The sequence below is a fragment of the Fukomys damarensis genome, unplaced genomic scaffold (assembly GCF_012274545.1).
Source record: "Fukomys damarensis isolate Sample0158 unplaced genomic scaffold, DMR_v1.0_HiC HiC_scaffold_23, whole genome shotgun sequence".
NCBI classification, from domain to species: Eukaryota; Metazoa; Chordata; class Mammalia; order Rodentia; family Bathyergidae; genus Fukomys; species Fukomys damarensis.
The window spans coordinates 57652436-57667733 of record NW_022900935.1 but is presented as its reverse complement, the minus strand read 5'-3'; the positions used below and the strand labels follow the sequence as shown (position 1 = coordinate 57667733).

General features: G+C 53.2%; 1 protein-coding gene across 1 annotated transcript in view; it reads left to right on the top strand.

The window, feature by feature from the left end:
• Nucleotides 1-15298, top strand: part of Sdk2 (sidekick cell adhesion molecule 2) — a 251233-nt gene that overhangs the window by 179622 nt on the left and 56313 nt on the right. Inside the window, exons 11-18 of the mRNA XM_010630709.2 lie at nucleotides 3-166; nucleotides 1131-1233; nucleotides 6951-7127; nucleotides 7615-7751; nucleotides 8314-8461; nucleotides 10159-10299; nucleotides 11725-11906; nucleotides 12422-12537. Coding sequence (XP_010629011.1) covers nucleotides 3-166; nucleotides 1131-1233; nucleotides 6951-7127; nucleotides 7615-7751; nucleotides 8314-8461; nucleotides 10159-10299; nucleotides 11725-11906; nucleotides 12422-12537 — 1168 coding nt within the window. The remainder of the gene's footprint in view (nucleotides 1-2; nucleotides 167-1130; nucleotides 1234-6950; nucleotides 7128-7614; nucleotides 7752-8313; nucleotides 8462-10158; nucleotides 10300-11724; nucleotides 11907-12421; nucleotides 12538-15298) is intronic.

The following is a 15298-nucleotide window of genomic DNA, read 5'->3' as shown; positions in this document are numbered from 1 at the left end:
CTGCGCATCCTGGCCAGCGGCTCGGTCCAGCTGCCCCGCTTCACACTCCTGGAGTCGGGCAGCCTGCTCGTCAGCCCCACCCACACCTCGGACGCGGGTGCCTACACCTGCCTGGCCACCAACTCCCGGGGGGTCGACGAGGCCTCGGCAGACCTGGTCGTGTGGGGTGAGTGGCTGTGGAGGGGCGGAGTGGGGCTCTCCACACATCTGCGCGAGCCCACAGCACGGGGACACCGGCAGGCATCCACTCCCAGGCCTAGCATCTCCACGCCATGTCTGTGTCTCCTGATGGGACAGACAGAGACAAATTAATCCCCAAGCCAGGGACCACGAGGCCTTGGGTGGAGAGCCCATGCCTTGCTCAGACAGCCTCAAGGTGGTGGGAGAGAGGAGCTGTCCTCAGATGCGTCAGGGCAGAAATCAGGATGTTGTTTTCCACAGAAGGCCAGGTAGTACATATTTTAGGGTCTGTGGGCCAGACGGTGTCTGTCACAGCTACCCAGCCAACTTCTGTGATGTCTGGGAAGCAGCCAGGAGCCGACAGGACGTGATCTCATGGGCCTGGCTGTGTTGGGATGAGTTTGGTCCCTCAGACAGGCCGTCTGCCCGGACGATGGTGTGCCAGCAGCCCCCGGGAAGAGGCTCGGTGTACACACCCCTGCACATGCTCCAAACTGGGCATTGCAGAGCCCATGGAGACCCTGGCTGGGTCACCCACAGGCTGGGCAAATTGCTCTTTCCCCTCCCTTTACACAGATTTACAAGCACATGAAAGGAGCCCCGCTATGGTTTGGTTTGGCTTGGTTTTGGTTTGCTTGTTTGTTTGCGGTTCTGGGGATTACACACTGAGCTCCATCCCCAGCCCTTTTCTACTTGTTTAATCTCAAGACAGGGTCTCCCCAAGTCCCTGGGTTGCCAAGACTGGGCTAGAACCTGCAGTCCTGCTGCCTTAGCCTGCCAGGGTTCCGGGATCACAGGTGTGCGTCATCACACCCAGCTCCATCGTTCTTTTTAACCCTCCCAGGACTCTGTGGCAGCAGTCTCCTCAGGCCTGCAGTCCCACACCCCTCTCAGCCCCGGGTTCTGGAGCCCCTGCCCTTCTCAACAGCTGTCTCCGCCATTTCTTTCAGCCCGGACCCGCATCACCAGGCCTCCCCAGGACCAGAGTGTCATCAAGGGCACGCAGGCCTCCATGGTGTGTGGAGCGGCCCACGACCCCCGTGTGACCATCAGGTACTCTGTGTGCTGTGATCTGGACTGCAGGTGGGAGGGGAGGGGAGCCCTGGGGACCGCACGTGTAGCTGGGAGGTGTATGTGTCCTTCAGGGCCATGAAAAGGGCCATGCAGGGCTGCAACGCAAAGGGATGAGGAAGAAGGGGAGAAGGAACAGAGAAACTTGAAATCCGTGAGCAGTGAGGGCTCACAGTGCTCTCTGTGTGACCCAGGCCATGTCCGAGTTCCACCCCATGCTTCAGACCCCCTGCAAATTTCATGTGGGCAAATGAATTCAGGTGCTTTCATTTCTTCACAGCAGAGAGGATAAAAGGACACAGGGGGAGCCCCAGAGCTGTGCCACAGGTGGCTCCGGGGTGAGCCTCCAAGATAGGCATGTGGGGGGTGCCCAACCTGGGGTCACCCCCACCATGGCGGGGCACTCAGCCTCCAGGGATTCAGTCCCACTCTGGAAGCCACCGGAGAAGCTGGGAGGGACCACCGTGGACAGAAGCAGCAAGAAAGATGTAAAAGCAGGGACCCTCCCTAGATCGGGCCCAGGACATCCGGGCCCAACTCCCAGAAGCTTCACAAACTAAAACCAAGGGGAAACTGTTCCGTGGTGTCTCCCAGGAACTCCAGAATGCCGAGGAACTGGAGATGGCCTGTGTGGAAGTAGAGATGGCCTGTGCGTGGTCACTATCCGACAGTAGGCAAGGAGGCTGCAGGGCCCCAGTTTAGGCCTCCTGGAGAAATGGCCTCCAGGGCTCCAAGTGGTAACTGTGTCCTGTAACGCCACCTGGTGGCTATTGGAAGCAGCACGGCCTCACCCTCCACCTGGAGCCCTAGGAGCTCCATGTTGCGCCAAAACCTGAGGGCCCAGGCTGAGAAACAAGTCGTTAAAACGTTCAGCTTTGACCTCTTAGGACAGTCGTCACACACCAGCACAGAGCCAAGCACCGGCCCTGAAGTCACGAAGACGTAGTTGGAACCCTGTCGGCAGACGAACCGGGCTGTCCTCATTTCTGGGTTGATTAGATTTTTATTTTAAAAATTAATATACTAACTGTGAAAAAGTCCTCAGAGAAAACCCACGCCGAGTACTTGAGGGAGCTTCAGTCCCAGATGTGATGTAGTAGCCATACTTTTAGCATCCATTAATTGAAAAACTCTATAATCACAAAAGGCACTATTAATTCAGTGACACTTTAAATTGGTGTTTTATTTATAAAATGTCACCTACCTCTGTTTGGGAAGCAATTGTGCATTTTATCCGTTCTGTAGGTAATTCTTGTTGAATGCAGGGACTCGGGGATCTTGCAGTGTTTCAGCAGACACTCTCTTTGGGAAGGCCCTGTTCCAGTTTGGGGGAGGGATCATTGCCCCAGCATAAAAGTAGCCAGCTAGGCCGGCCTTTTCAAGTTGGGAAGAGAGAGCAGAGTCCCTCAGCCCCCTGGGTTGGCAGAGACAATGCCAGAGTCCATCCCTGCACCTTCCGTCTCAGCCTGGCTTCCTTAGTGGGAACCTCAGCTTCCTGCCACTTTCTTGAGCTAAATCGGAGGAGGGGGGCCCAGACCTCCACATTTTTAAAGCCCCCACCATGCAATTCTAACATATTGCCAGGGTAGAACACTTTTAGGAACTGGGCAGAAGAATGGCACATGTTGTACCTGTAGTCCCAGCTACTCGGGAGGCTGAGGCAGGAGGATCCTTGAGCCCAAGAGCTTGAGGCCAGCAAGTTACTGGGCAGAATAGCGACTCTAAATAAATAAATCAGTGACCCTGTCCTCAAGAGGGCACCATCCAATTCTGAACAACAGGTTCACAGAATGAAGCCAGGCCCCAGGGGTGAGGACCTGGGCAGTACAGACTGGCAGTATGAAAAGCTTCCACCACCATCCTACAAGGAAATGCTGCTATTTGGTATCTGGGCCAGGTCTACGTCAAACCCGAAGTCCATTTGTAACCATTATTAATAATAACAAACATTTGAATTTTTTATTATTTAACAAATCCATTCCATTTTAGGAAAAAAAATACAGAAAATGCAGATAAGCAAAAAAAAAATAGGGACGAAGGAGAGAAATTAAATGACCTGTTCCCGTTAATTTTATGGACAGAAGCAGTAATATTTGGGTGCTACTTTAAAAAACTAAAGACGCATTGCGTATTAATCTGATCTTTCCCTGAAGTACCTGCTCTTCTTCTCTTATATCAATAAATATTTTTTGTATCAACTCAGTTGCACAATTATTCAAGGACCCACTGTGTGACTGGAAAATAAGTTACAGTGCTAGTGTGCTGTTGCTGGAAATTTAGTTTATTTATACATTTGTACTAGTAAAAACTCGTATTGTGAATGCACAGTTGCAGCTAGTAGTTTTTACACATCTTTGATGCTCTGAGAACCATCTCTTGTCACGTAAAGCCAGAACGGCCCTGAAGATCTGCTGGTCATCATTATTACTCGGCCAGTTATAGAATTGTGGGCTCTTCTGGAACATTTTTACCGTGAGTATAATGGACTGAGTGTTGTTCTTTTGTGCATTCTTGTTCATGAAAGGCGATGTTAAGAGTGGGCTCCACTTTCTGAGAAACCACCGTCTCTGCCTTCCAGAGGCGTTGCTCTGATTTGCGCTCCCACCAGCGGAGACGGAGTGACAGCCCCCACTGCCGTGTTGTTGCGGTGATGTTGATGTTCTCAATTGTGACCCTTCCGGTGGCTGTGTTGCCTATTGTTGCATTTCCCAGAGGACGGTGACATGGAGTGTCTTTTATTTTCTCTTCTTTTGTTCCTTGTTTAGTCTTTTTGAGACAGGGTCTTGCTACGTAGTTCAGGCTGGTCTTGAACTCACGGTGGAGCCCAGGCTGGCCTCGAACTCACAGTGATCCTCCTGCCTCAGCCTCCTGAGAACTGGGATTATGGCTGTGGATCATATTTTCAGACGCATGTTTGCCTTTGGTGGATCTTGGTTGACGAGGGTTTCTTGTCCTGTGGTTGAGTTGTAAGAGTTCTCTGTATATTTTGGATAATAGTCCTTTATTAGACATTCGTTGTCCGACTACTTCCTCCCAGTCTGTGGCTTCTCTTTTTATTCTCCTGCCAGGATCTATTCAAAAGCTGACATTTTTAATTTTAAAGAAGTCCAGCTTATCATTTCTTTCTTCCATGGATCATGCCAGACACTTAGTCTTCTAGATTTTCTGTAGAAAATTCCATCTAGGAATTCTAGAGCTCTGTGTCATATATTTAGGTCTGTGATACATTTTGTTTGGGTTAAGTTATGAAGTTGCCTAGGCTGGGCTATAACTTGTGATCCTCCTGCCTCAGCCTCCCCAGCTTGTTGGGATATCAGGCATGAGCTTCCATGCCCTACTCATTACACCATTCATTGAGAGGGCTCCTTTATTTTCATTTCCACCTTTATTTTTGCTTTTATTTTTGTTTTGTATTCATGTAATTGATTTGTTGGAGAAACCAGGTTCTCTAAGACAGAGGTCAGCAGTGTGTCTGTAAAAGGCCAGATAGTAAATATTTTAGGCCCATAAGAACCGTAGACTGTTTGTCATAATCTCTCGACTCTGTAGCACAAAAGCAGCCATAGGCAGTATGTTCACAAGTGGTCATGTCTGTGTTCCACTAAAACTTTATTTATACAAACAAGCAGTGGGCCATGTTGCTAACCCCACATAGAATATCCCACATCCTGGATTTGGCTAGCTACTTTCTCCTGGGGTTAACTTGTCCTTCTAGCCCCTGTATTTCTAATTAGATCAAGTAATTGGATTTCAGCGGCTTCGGCACATACATTTCATAGGTTTCACATGCTTTCTGAAGCAAAGAATGTCTGCTTGCCTTAGAGTGTTTTTAAAGCAAGAGTTACTCTCTGCCACTCAACTTGCTTTGAAGGAAAATTTTGTCCGTCCTCTGAATGTTGGCAAAGAGATGAGTGGAAGGTGATTATTGTTGTGGATTTGTTAAAATACATCGTAGAGGCCTTAAAAAGTAGCTCACCAATTTTACTGCTGATAATTTGTCCTTGAGATAGTGATTTGGAAAGCGTGGAAATATTTTGCCAAAAGGATGTTCAGCACAGCAGTACCTGTGATGTCAGAAAAAAGAAGCTAAACTGTACCTCCGTTAGGGAATCAGTTAAATGATGGGACAGTCTCATTAAGACATCTTGCGTCTGATTTTAAAAAAAGAAACGCAGTGCAGAAATGTCACAATAAAAATATGAAGGTGGGCATGGTGGCACATACCTGCCATCCTAGCGCTTGGGTGGCTGAGGCAGGAGGGTTGCTGTTTCAGACCAGCCTGGGCTCCATAGTGAGTTCAAGGTCAGCTGGAATTACATAGTGAGACTCTGGCTCAAAAAAAAAATTTTTTTTTTAATTTTGGAAAAGAGTACATGATATTTTGCTGAGTGGAAAAGACACCTTTAAAGACAGGGCAGAAGGAAGGAAGGATCAGTGGATGCGTGAGCTGATGAGTGGAAACATGGATGGAAGGATGGATCAGATGGGTGGGTTGAAAGGTTGATAGCTCGCTTCTGTTGCCCATGGACCACACATCAGGCGCTACCCAAGCACCTTGTCCTAGCTCCACATCCCTTACAGTAACTTTCTGAGGTGGGTGGTTATTTGTTCCCATGAGTGACAGATGAGAAACTGAGCTGCAGCAAAATTGTATCAGCTCACCCAAGAGCACAAGGCTCAGGCTAGGCAGAGGTGGCCTTTGAACCGGGAGTCTGTGCCTACAAGCACAGCAGCACTGCCGTCCACCGCCTGTCCACGGGAGGGTCAGATTCACACACGATCACCATGGCGCCCCATGGCAGGAAAACTTTGGGGTTTTCTTCATGCTTTTCCTTTTCTTTCTTTTTTCTATCTGGACTTTGTTTTTCCTTTTAAACTCAGCTGAACAATATTACAGACTCACTCGTGCTAACCGCCTCACATCCTCTAACCCCAGCCTCCACCTGTCCTGTGGGGTGGCAGGGGTCTCGGTCATGACCCCATTTCTCCGCCAGCCTTGTGCTGAGAGCCCACACCACTCTCTCGGGGGAAGAGGGGGACGTCACGGACCCCCCACCCGGGCAGCGCCGGCGCTCCAAGTGGATGCACGACAACCATAACGGTTGCATTTCCTCCAGAACAGTTCCAGAGGAGATATTTCTTGTTGTCAGACACTGCCGTGCGTGTAATTTCTCAAGTTCCCCTTCATACCGACTGACCGAAGCTAAAGTGATTTTTTGGACACTAAAGTCAATTTCTCACAGTGATGCGTTGATCTAATGATTTTCCTCATAAAATTAATTCCAAAAATGTAGTCTATGTGGAAACTTTCATTCTTTTTTCCAGCCGTAATCTTTTCACCTCTTCGGGGGCACTCCCTTTCTGTGCCGGCTCTTTTGCGGTGGCTTCTTGCCAAAAGCAACAACGCTTTGACCCGGGGGCCTGGACTGCAGGTGTAAATGACCGATAATGACTTAATGTGTGACCGCTCCAGCTCTGCACCCTCCGCAGGGATGATGGACTCCTGGACTCTCAGATCCATGGCCTTCTCTCCAGGGCCAGTTTCCTGCCCAGCCAGACGAGCCCCAGAGGAGCCACCATAACCTGGGATTGTCCCCTGCCTGTCTTTGGTGCACTCTTTCCAGGAGGAGCTTTGACTCCCACTCCCTCTCCCTCTCTCTCTCTCCCCTCTAACTGGCACTTCCTCCTCCCGTTCTTAGGTATGTGTGGGAGAAGGACGGGGCCACCCTGGCCGTGGAGAGCAATCCTCGAATCCGCCTGGACAAAAACGGCTCCCTGCACATCACACAGACCTGGTCAGGGGACATCGGCACGTACACCTGCCGGGTGCTCTCCGCCGGTGGCAACGACTCCCGCAGTGCCCACCTGCGAGTCAGGTAAGGGCAGCCCACCCGCTCCCTTTGCCACAGCACAAGGCCCTTTGTGACGCCTGAGTCCCACCTCCTGTCAGATCAGGGGCAGCGTTAGATTCTCACAGGGGCTCTGACCCTACTGTGCCCTGGGCACACAGGCATCTGGTTGTTCTTGCGAGAATCCAATCCTGAAGCCATCACCCCCACACATAACCCAGCCTGGTCTCTGGACAGATTGTCTTCCAGAGCACCGGCCCCTGGTGGCAAAAATGGTCGAGGAGCATGACTCTCGCCCTAAGCAGCCTTCTAGGCCCCTCCACCAGCTCAGAGACCCCCGTCAGGAGCAGGGGGGCGAGCAGGGCTCAGACCTTGGGCTCTGTTCCCGAGGCAGGAATCCACAGGTGGGTGGCTGGGCACCGTGTCCTGCATCTGAGCCAACCCAGTCCCCGGTGTCCCTGTCGTGTGACCACAGACCCTTCGGGCAGCTCCCCCACACTCCTCTCTCCTCCAGGCAACTGCCCCATGCCCCCGAGCACCCGGTGGCCACGCTTAGCACGGTGGAGAGACGGGCCATCAACTTGACGTGGGCCAAACCCTTCGACGGGAACAGCCCCCTGATTCGCTATGTCCTGGAGATGTCGGAGAACAGTAAGGTCCCCGGACTCACGGGGGGAAGGGGCCAGCAGCCTGGGCTGGGTCCCCGCTCCCCACCTCCGGCCTCTGAGCGGCCTGGGCTTCCTCGGCTGTGGAGGGAACAGTGGCCTCAGCCTGTCAGGGCTCTGTGACAGACAGCCCAAGAAGCAGTGTGCAGGAGGTGCTTAAAGCAGTGCCTGCCAGAGCACCGGCCTCAAAGACAATGGTTATTAGTTTTAGTCTTATTTTTTTATTTTGATTTCTCCAAGGCCCTGGGCTGTGAACTCCAGAATTAGCAGGTATAACCTAAATGGTGTTTTCTGTACGGTTTTCCCTGAGCTCATCAGTTTGAGGGGGAAGATGGAGGCGTCTTAGCTCCCATGAGCCCCTGCTTCTTCTCCATGCCCCCCAGCCCCTGAAGTCGTGCGGGCTGCTGGAACCTGGAAGAAGGGTGTGATGGGCAGGCCCACACTCTCCTGCCAGCCCAGAAGGGCTGGGCTCCTGCTGGGAAGGCAGGAGGAGAGCATGTCCTGTCCCCCTAGAATGCCCACTTCCACCCCACCCGCTGTCTCCGCAGATGCCCCGTGGACCACTCTCTTGGCCAGCGTGGACCCAGAAGCCACCTCAGTGATGGTCAAGGGCTTGGTTCCCGCCCGCTCCTACCAGTTCCGTCTCTGCGCCGTCAATGATGTGGGCAAAGGGCAGTTCAGCAAGGACACTGAGAGGTGAGGGGAGCGGCCACTCCTGCTGGGGCCACCGGGGGCCACCTGCTGCTGACCAGCATGGCGAGGGAACGGGGCCACAGGGCCAGTCTGGCTCAGTGTCTCCGCCCCTCCAGGCTTCAGTCTCCACCCCGTAGACTCGGGGACAGCATGAGGAGAAGGGAGACAGCCCGGGCAGAGGGCGGTGGGCAGAACATGGCACACAGTAATGCTGACCCCCACGATTTGCCGTGACCACGTGTCCCGTGACCCCAGAACTTGCCTCTTCCTGCTGCACAGCTCTTTGTGCTGCCACCATTGTCAAAGATCACGGAGCTGAGGGTGGGGTCTCACGAGTATCTGTGCCTGGTGCCACACATGATACCAGGCCCCGGGAGGGGTCCAGCAAACCACTGACAAAATGGTGGACATTGACTGTCACAGCAGGCACACTGTGCCCCAGCGCCGCACCCGTGTAGCGGAAGGCAGAAGGAGCATTCTGCCCAGCTTACCCTGTAGACCAAACAGCCATCTCTAGTGGGAAGGAAAACGTCATTTGGGAGGTGCTACGTGTGCCATGTGTGTCAGCTGTGACTCAGCTCTCCAGAGATGCTTTGGTCAAGCACGTGGTTTCCCCAGTGTCCCAGTGGGCTCAAGCCTGTGGCTGCCACTAGTGATATCCCCAGGCGTGGGACACCCGCAGCATGGCAGCGGGCAGAGGGGAGTTCGTTTGCTCCCTATTGTTTTCTGTAGTGCTGAGGACGGGGCTTGGGGCCTCACACGTTCTCAGCTGCAGCCCTGAGCCATAGGGCCTGTCCTTGTTCACTGTTTATTGAGCACCTGCTATGCACCCAGCTATGCATGGCCCCCTGCAGGCGACACAGTGAACAACAGACCTGCCTGCCCCCAGCCCTTCCAGAGCTGCCGAATCCCAACAGGAGGACTCAGGGCCAGGAAGCCCAACACCCACCTTCTCCACCCTGTGGCCTCACTGTGTACTGATGATTCCTCTTCCTCTCAGGGCTGATCTTCCTAGTCACCAAGGGAAAGATTAAATCAGCCAACTTGGGCCCTCCCAATACTGTTAGGAACAGTGTCGCATCAGAAAAAGAGGGAAAGGCATCCATCGGAAATAATTAACTTTTGTTCTTAACAGATAAGTGTCAGTGAGGTGAAAATTACACTTCGGGCGGAACAGTGCATCCCATGGCGGTGCCAGAGAGACACAGCACTGGGCTCCAGGGGGCTGGCGGTGCCTGGGCCCCACCGCCAAGCCCACGGCCCCACCTGTGAAGAGCCTGGTCAAGCCCATCCCCAGGTGGCCAGTGGGAAGTAACTACCTGAGACTCCTCCCTCTGAAATTCTTGAACAGCCCTGACCTCATCCTCCCCGATTGTAGCTGCTTTGACAAATGGGAAACTGAGGCCCATGTCCCTCAACTGCAGCAAAAGCACACACATTTGGTATTTTGTAGTGTTTTTGATACATACATAGATGATAGATGGATAGAAAGTCATTTGAAACTCAGCCGGTCATGCAAGATACTTTTTTGGAGAAATAAGCTCAGAGAGGTTAAGGGACTTGCCCAAGGGCACACACAGCAAGAGTGTGGAATCATCCAGAGTCAGAACAGGGCAGGGTTGGCCTCTTCCCTTCCTGTTAAATGCCTGTATTGTCCCCAGAGAGTGAGTGAACACCCCATCTGCTCTTTTCTGATTCAGGGTTTCCCTCCCCGAGGAGCCGCCCACAGCCCCTCCCCAGAATGTCATCGCCAGCGGCCGGACCAACCAGTCCATCATGATCCAGTGGCAGCCACCTCCTGAGAGCCACCAGAACGGCATCCTCAAGGGCTACATCATCAGGTAGGCGCCCGCCTGAGGACAGGAGAGCGGCCCGACCCCAGGAGAAAGGGGTGGCGGTGGGCACCGGAAGTGGATGGCAAAAGTGCAAATGCACATCCGGTGCTCTCCGCCTAACGAGGCCCTGGCCACGAGAGTGCCCACACTGTGGCAGGAGGACCTGCGCCGGACACCTGGAAGCACTTCCTGCAGTGACAGCCTTGGGAACCAGCAGCAGTGGCTGAGAAAGCACACAATATAATCTCAAGGCTCAGTGGCAGGCCAGGCTGCTGTGCCAGGGCTGACGGGGGAGACGGGAGAGGGAAGAGGCCATCGTCCCGGGTGCCAGCCGCCTGGAAAACCCAGAATGTTCCGTGTTGGCCAGACTCGCAGCCCATGAGTGCAGACACTAAGAAGGCAAGAATCGGATGAAAAGTGAAAGTCCTTTCTCTGGTCTTTGCTGGAAAAAAGAATCCAGTTATGCAGACTTGTATTATTATATTGTTACTATGCCAGTAACCTAAAAGCTACAGAGGGTTACCTGAATGTGGTATTCATAAAGAGCTAAGTGTCTGAAGCTACTGAAAATGCTTACCCATGTTCTGAATCCCGGCTGGCCAGTGCCCGGCCACACCCTGGGTCTCCTTGCTGCCTCGTGGGTGCTGGGATCCCCCAGAGTTGGAGGACACCATTGTTGGTCTGACTGCTCCCTGATTGGTTAGTTTTGCTGTGAGTTTGTATTTAATCCTAAAATAAAGGGCTGTTGTTCTGTTATCCCGAGTTGTTTTCCGGGAAAGGTAGATGTGGGTAGTGCAGGCAGCCTTAGATATTTTCATTCCTCCCGAGCAAGGGAGCCACTATCCTACAGGGAGGGAGAGAAGGAGCCCAGCATTGGGAAAACCAGTCTCCTGCCGATGACCTCCAGAGGCTGGGCCCTGGGACACCTGAGCATCCCTGCTTAGCCATTCTAGTCACGTCCTCTTCCCCCATCAAAAGGAAGAATCATGGGCCAGGGATTTAGCTCAGCGGTCCCGCCGCCTGCCTCGCAAGCACAAGATCCCAAGTTCGATCCCTGGTACCCCCCACCAAAAAATAGTCATGACACAGCACCTAGACCTGTGTCACCCGGGAAGGTATAGCACCAGTCATTTATGGGGCTTTAAGCAAATTGGAAATACACCAGCATCCGGGTCACTGCCTCAGCTGCACTAAGCACATCTTAGGTGCTTGACAACCACTTGTGCTAGTGGCTTCCCTCTGGGACAGCACCGCTGGGCAGCTCTGCCCCTGTCACAGAACGTTCTGGTGGGCAGTGCTGCTCTAGACCATCTCCTGGGCCCGACCTTCCCCTGCTCCCCTAGGCCAATGGTGGCAAACCCAGGGCACACGTGCCACAGCAGGCTGTTTATATCATTGAAAGCTCTAAAAGGTTCACCATCGCTGCCCTAGGTACTGCCTGGCCGGGCTGCCTGTTGGGTACCAGTTTAAGAACATCACGGATGCGGATGTCAACAACCTGTTGCTAGAGGACCTCATCATCTGGACCAACTACGAGATCGAAGTGGCCGCCTACAATGGTGCCGGGCTAGGCGTCTACAGCAGCAAGGTCACCGAGTGGACCCTGCAGGGAGGTGGGTAGAGGCTGGGGCCTCGGAGCAGTGGCTGCGACCCTTGCTCCAGGCCTCGTACCTGCTGCGCCCTCTGCCTACCCCGTTCTGAGCACCTACATGGAGTTGTGACTTCATCCAGGCCCTCGATGTCGAGCCTGGGTGGAATCTCCACCGTGTGTGCAGCTCCCACGTGGTGGGCACCTGAGGGGAAGAGGAGGAAGAGCCAGGGTGGGGTAGAAGAGTCACAAGAAAGGGATCACGGGATGCTTTGTCTTTTGTGTTCTGCCTGAGACACCCGCGCCACCCAGCAGGACATGTGATGTTTGCCTAGCCATCACCTTCTCTTTCGGTGCCCCAGGCAGTGAGCCAGGCCAGGTTTAAACGGGAAGAGGGTGTCTCATGTCTACATTTCGGGGACCAGTTACAAAGGGTGGTGAAGTGCGGTCTATGGTCCCCCGTGCCTGTGTTTTCTCTGTGGAACTGGGCGAAGCAGACTGAGGGGCCCTCCGCCCACCCTGGTTCTTGATCTCCTCTAGTTCCCACGGTCCCCCCGGGCAACGTGCATGCCGAAGCTACCAATTCCACGGCCATCCGCTTCACCTGGAACGCCCCCAGCCCCCAGTTCATCAATGGCATCAACCAGGGCTACAAGGTATTTGGGGTCCCCCTGCCCGCAGTAGGGAGCCGTGAGGGTCTGGGGCATGCAGAAAAGGCATCAGGGTGGAGCAGGAGGGATCCCCTGTCTGAATTCCTAGGCTCAAGTCAAGCGGAGGGCACACACGCTTTCTCCCAGCACGCAAAGGCCTCAGGGAATGTGGTCAGGGCCCAGCTGTGGCAGTGCAGGGGCATCTAACAGGGCCAGGTTTACTCAGGCCCGAACACCTGGTATAGCCAGGACCCAGTGGAAAAACCAACCTGCACTTCCTACATCACCCATAGCTCCAATGGGCATCCTGCTGGGGCAGGTCCTCGGGCTGTATGTGGTTATGGCTGCAAGATTAGGATGAAGGGCAACTTGGGCTAAAATCCTGGCTTCGGCTCTGCCTAGCTACCTGGACAAGGTCTTTAACGTGCCTGTGCTTGTCTTTCCATAAATATTTATTGAGCATCTACTTTGCACTGGCTGCTGAGGAACTGAAATTTGGTTTCCTCACTGTGGACTGAGGATGGTGTGAGGATTAAATGAGATGATATCTCTACTCTATTTGACACAGCGTCAAACACATCATAATAACTCAGAAAACGATTTTGGCGGCAGCCCTGTATTTGTTTGCTCAGCCTGCAGTGACAAAGTAGTGGCTTAAACAACAGAAGTAAATTTTCTCCCAGGGACCGAAGTCTAAGATCGAGGTGTCAACAGGTCTGGCTTCTTGGGCAGCCTCTACTCTTGGCTCATGGGTGGCTGCCTGCTTCCTCTGTGTTCCCTCGTGGGTGTCTGTGGCCCAAGGACACCAGTCCTGTTGGATTAGGGCCAGCCCTAGGGGCCTTGTTCCCTTTCATCACCTCTCTAAGGGCCCTGTCTCCCAATGTGGTCACGTCCTGAGGTGCTGGGCTGGGGATGTGAGGGTGCAGGTTCAGCCCGTAACAGCTGATACCACGGCGGTGCTCGGTAGGACAGTAAATGCACCACAGTTGTGACTGTAAGTCAGGGCTTCTCAACCACCCTCTCCTGGAACCCAACCCTGGCTGAGATCCCAGACCTGCGTCTGGAACAAGGAGCCCCGAGCCCAACCTTGCCCACGAGAACTGAAGGCAAATCACATGTGCGTGGTCTAGCCAATATTTCAAGGGGTGGCGTCTGCCCCCAGCAACTTGGGGCGGGTGCCAGCTGCTGCCTGCTCCCTCTGGACGTGGCACTCCCTCTAGATAAGGGAATGGAGGCTGATTATTTGAGGGGAGTGTGTAGCCCTGGAAAGCTGGGAGGACTAGGAGAGAGCTGCAGTCTCTGTATTTGAGCCCAAGGACCTGGTGACCTTGAGGTGACTGCAGTCACATCTTGAAGCCTCCTCTGCCCCTCTGTGCTGTATTTTGCCACATGGGCCATCACCAAGACCAACCCTAGGACAAGCAGCCTTAGCATTGATTACTGCAAGGTGGGGGAGGCCGGACCCTAAAGGAACGACAGGTGCGAGTCCAATTTTCCACCTTCGTAGCGAGCAAAGGAGGGCAGGTCCAGAGCTGCATGGACCCACCCCGGCCACAGGCCTCTCACTCCCAGGAAGGCAGCCAACCCAAGGCCACCGAGCTTCCCTGGGGCAGGTGCTGCTGCCCAACATACCAGTGCTAGCTGACTGGCACAGACTCTTAATTGGAACTCGGGGGAAGGCAGGGGAGGGAAGGAGGAGGCCAGAACTGCTAGGGCTTGGGAACTGAGCTGGGAACAATTAGCCTCTCACAGCCAAGTATAAGCACAAGTTTTATTCCACATATGGGAGGACTGAGCTACAAGCTTCTAAGGCAAACAGCTCCTGGGGGGCCAGAAGGGCGGCCAGAGGCCAGGACAATTGGAACAATGGCCCGTGGTGACCCAGAGTGGGAGGAGGCTGCAGAAGTCCCTCCCCCAACCTTCTGATTCCCAGGCCCGGTTAGTACCTCACATTTAGTAGCTGCTGGGGAAGACCAGAGGCGCTGAGGTGTTCAATATCCTCAGAGCAGAGGCCAGCAGAAGAATAAGAGGAGGTCCCACTTACAGGGTATGTCCCATGTGCCAGGCACATGCTACCTGCATCACTGTTTCCTCATGCACCTGCACAAGAATCCTAAGATGTAAGCATTATGATCAGGAACTCAGTTGTCCAGAAGGAGAAACTGAAGCGCAAGAGGGAAGTCACTTCTTCAAGGACGATAACTGCCCAAACTCAGATTCAAACCAGGGCTTGTGCTTTCTCATATTGAAAAGAAAACATGGGCATGATGACAAACACCTGTCTTTCCACCTATTTGGGAGGTTGAGGCAGGAAGATGACAAGTTCGAGGCCAGCCTGGGCAACTTAGCAAAACCCTGTCTCAAAAAGTGAAAAAGGCAGGAGATGTAGCCTCATAGTAAAGCACCTCTGGAGTCCAACCCCAGTACCACAAAAAAGTATTATCTTTTACTTATAAAATAAGAACTATAACTTAACTTTTTTACACTACAAATGAATAAAAGTGGGCATCTTTTTTTCCTGCTTCGTCGGCCTTTAGTGTATGTCACAGGAAAAAATATAAAGCAGTGTTTGCCCACTGTAGATATGCGATAAGAATCAGTGCCCCCCCAACCCTTTTCGTTGTGAAAATTGTCAAACATCTCAACCGCCACCAAAGTAGAAGGAAGGCTGTGGTTCACATCCGGATTCCCACTCCAGCTCCCTCGGTTAACAGCTTGCACCTGAGCATATGTGGTCGGTTCCCTTCTCTCTCTCCCTCCCTCCCTC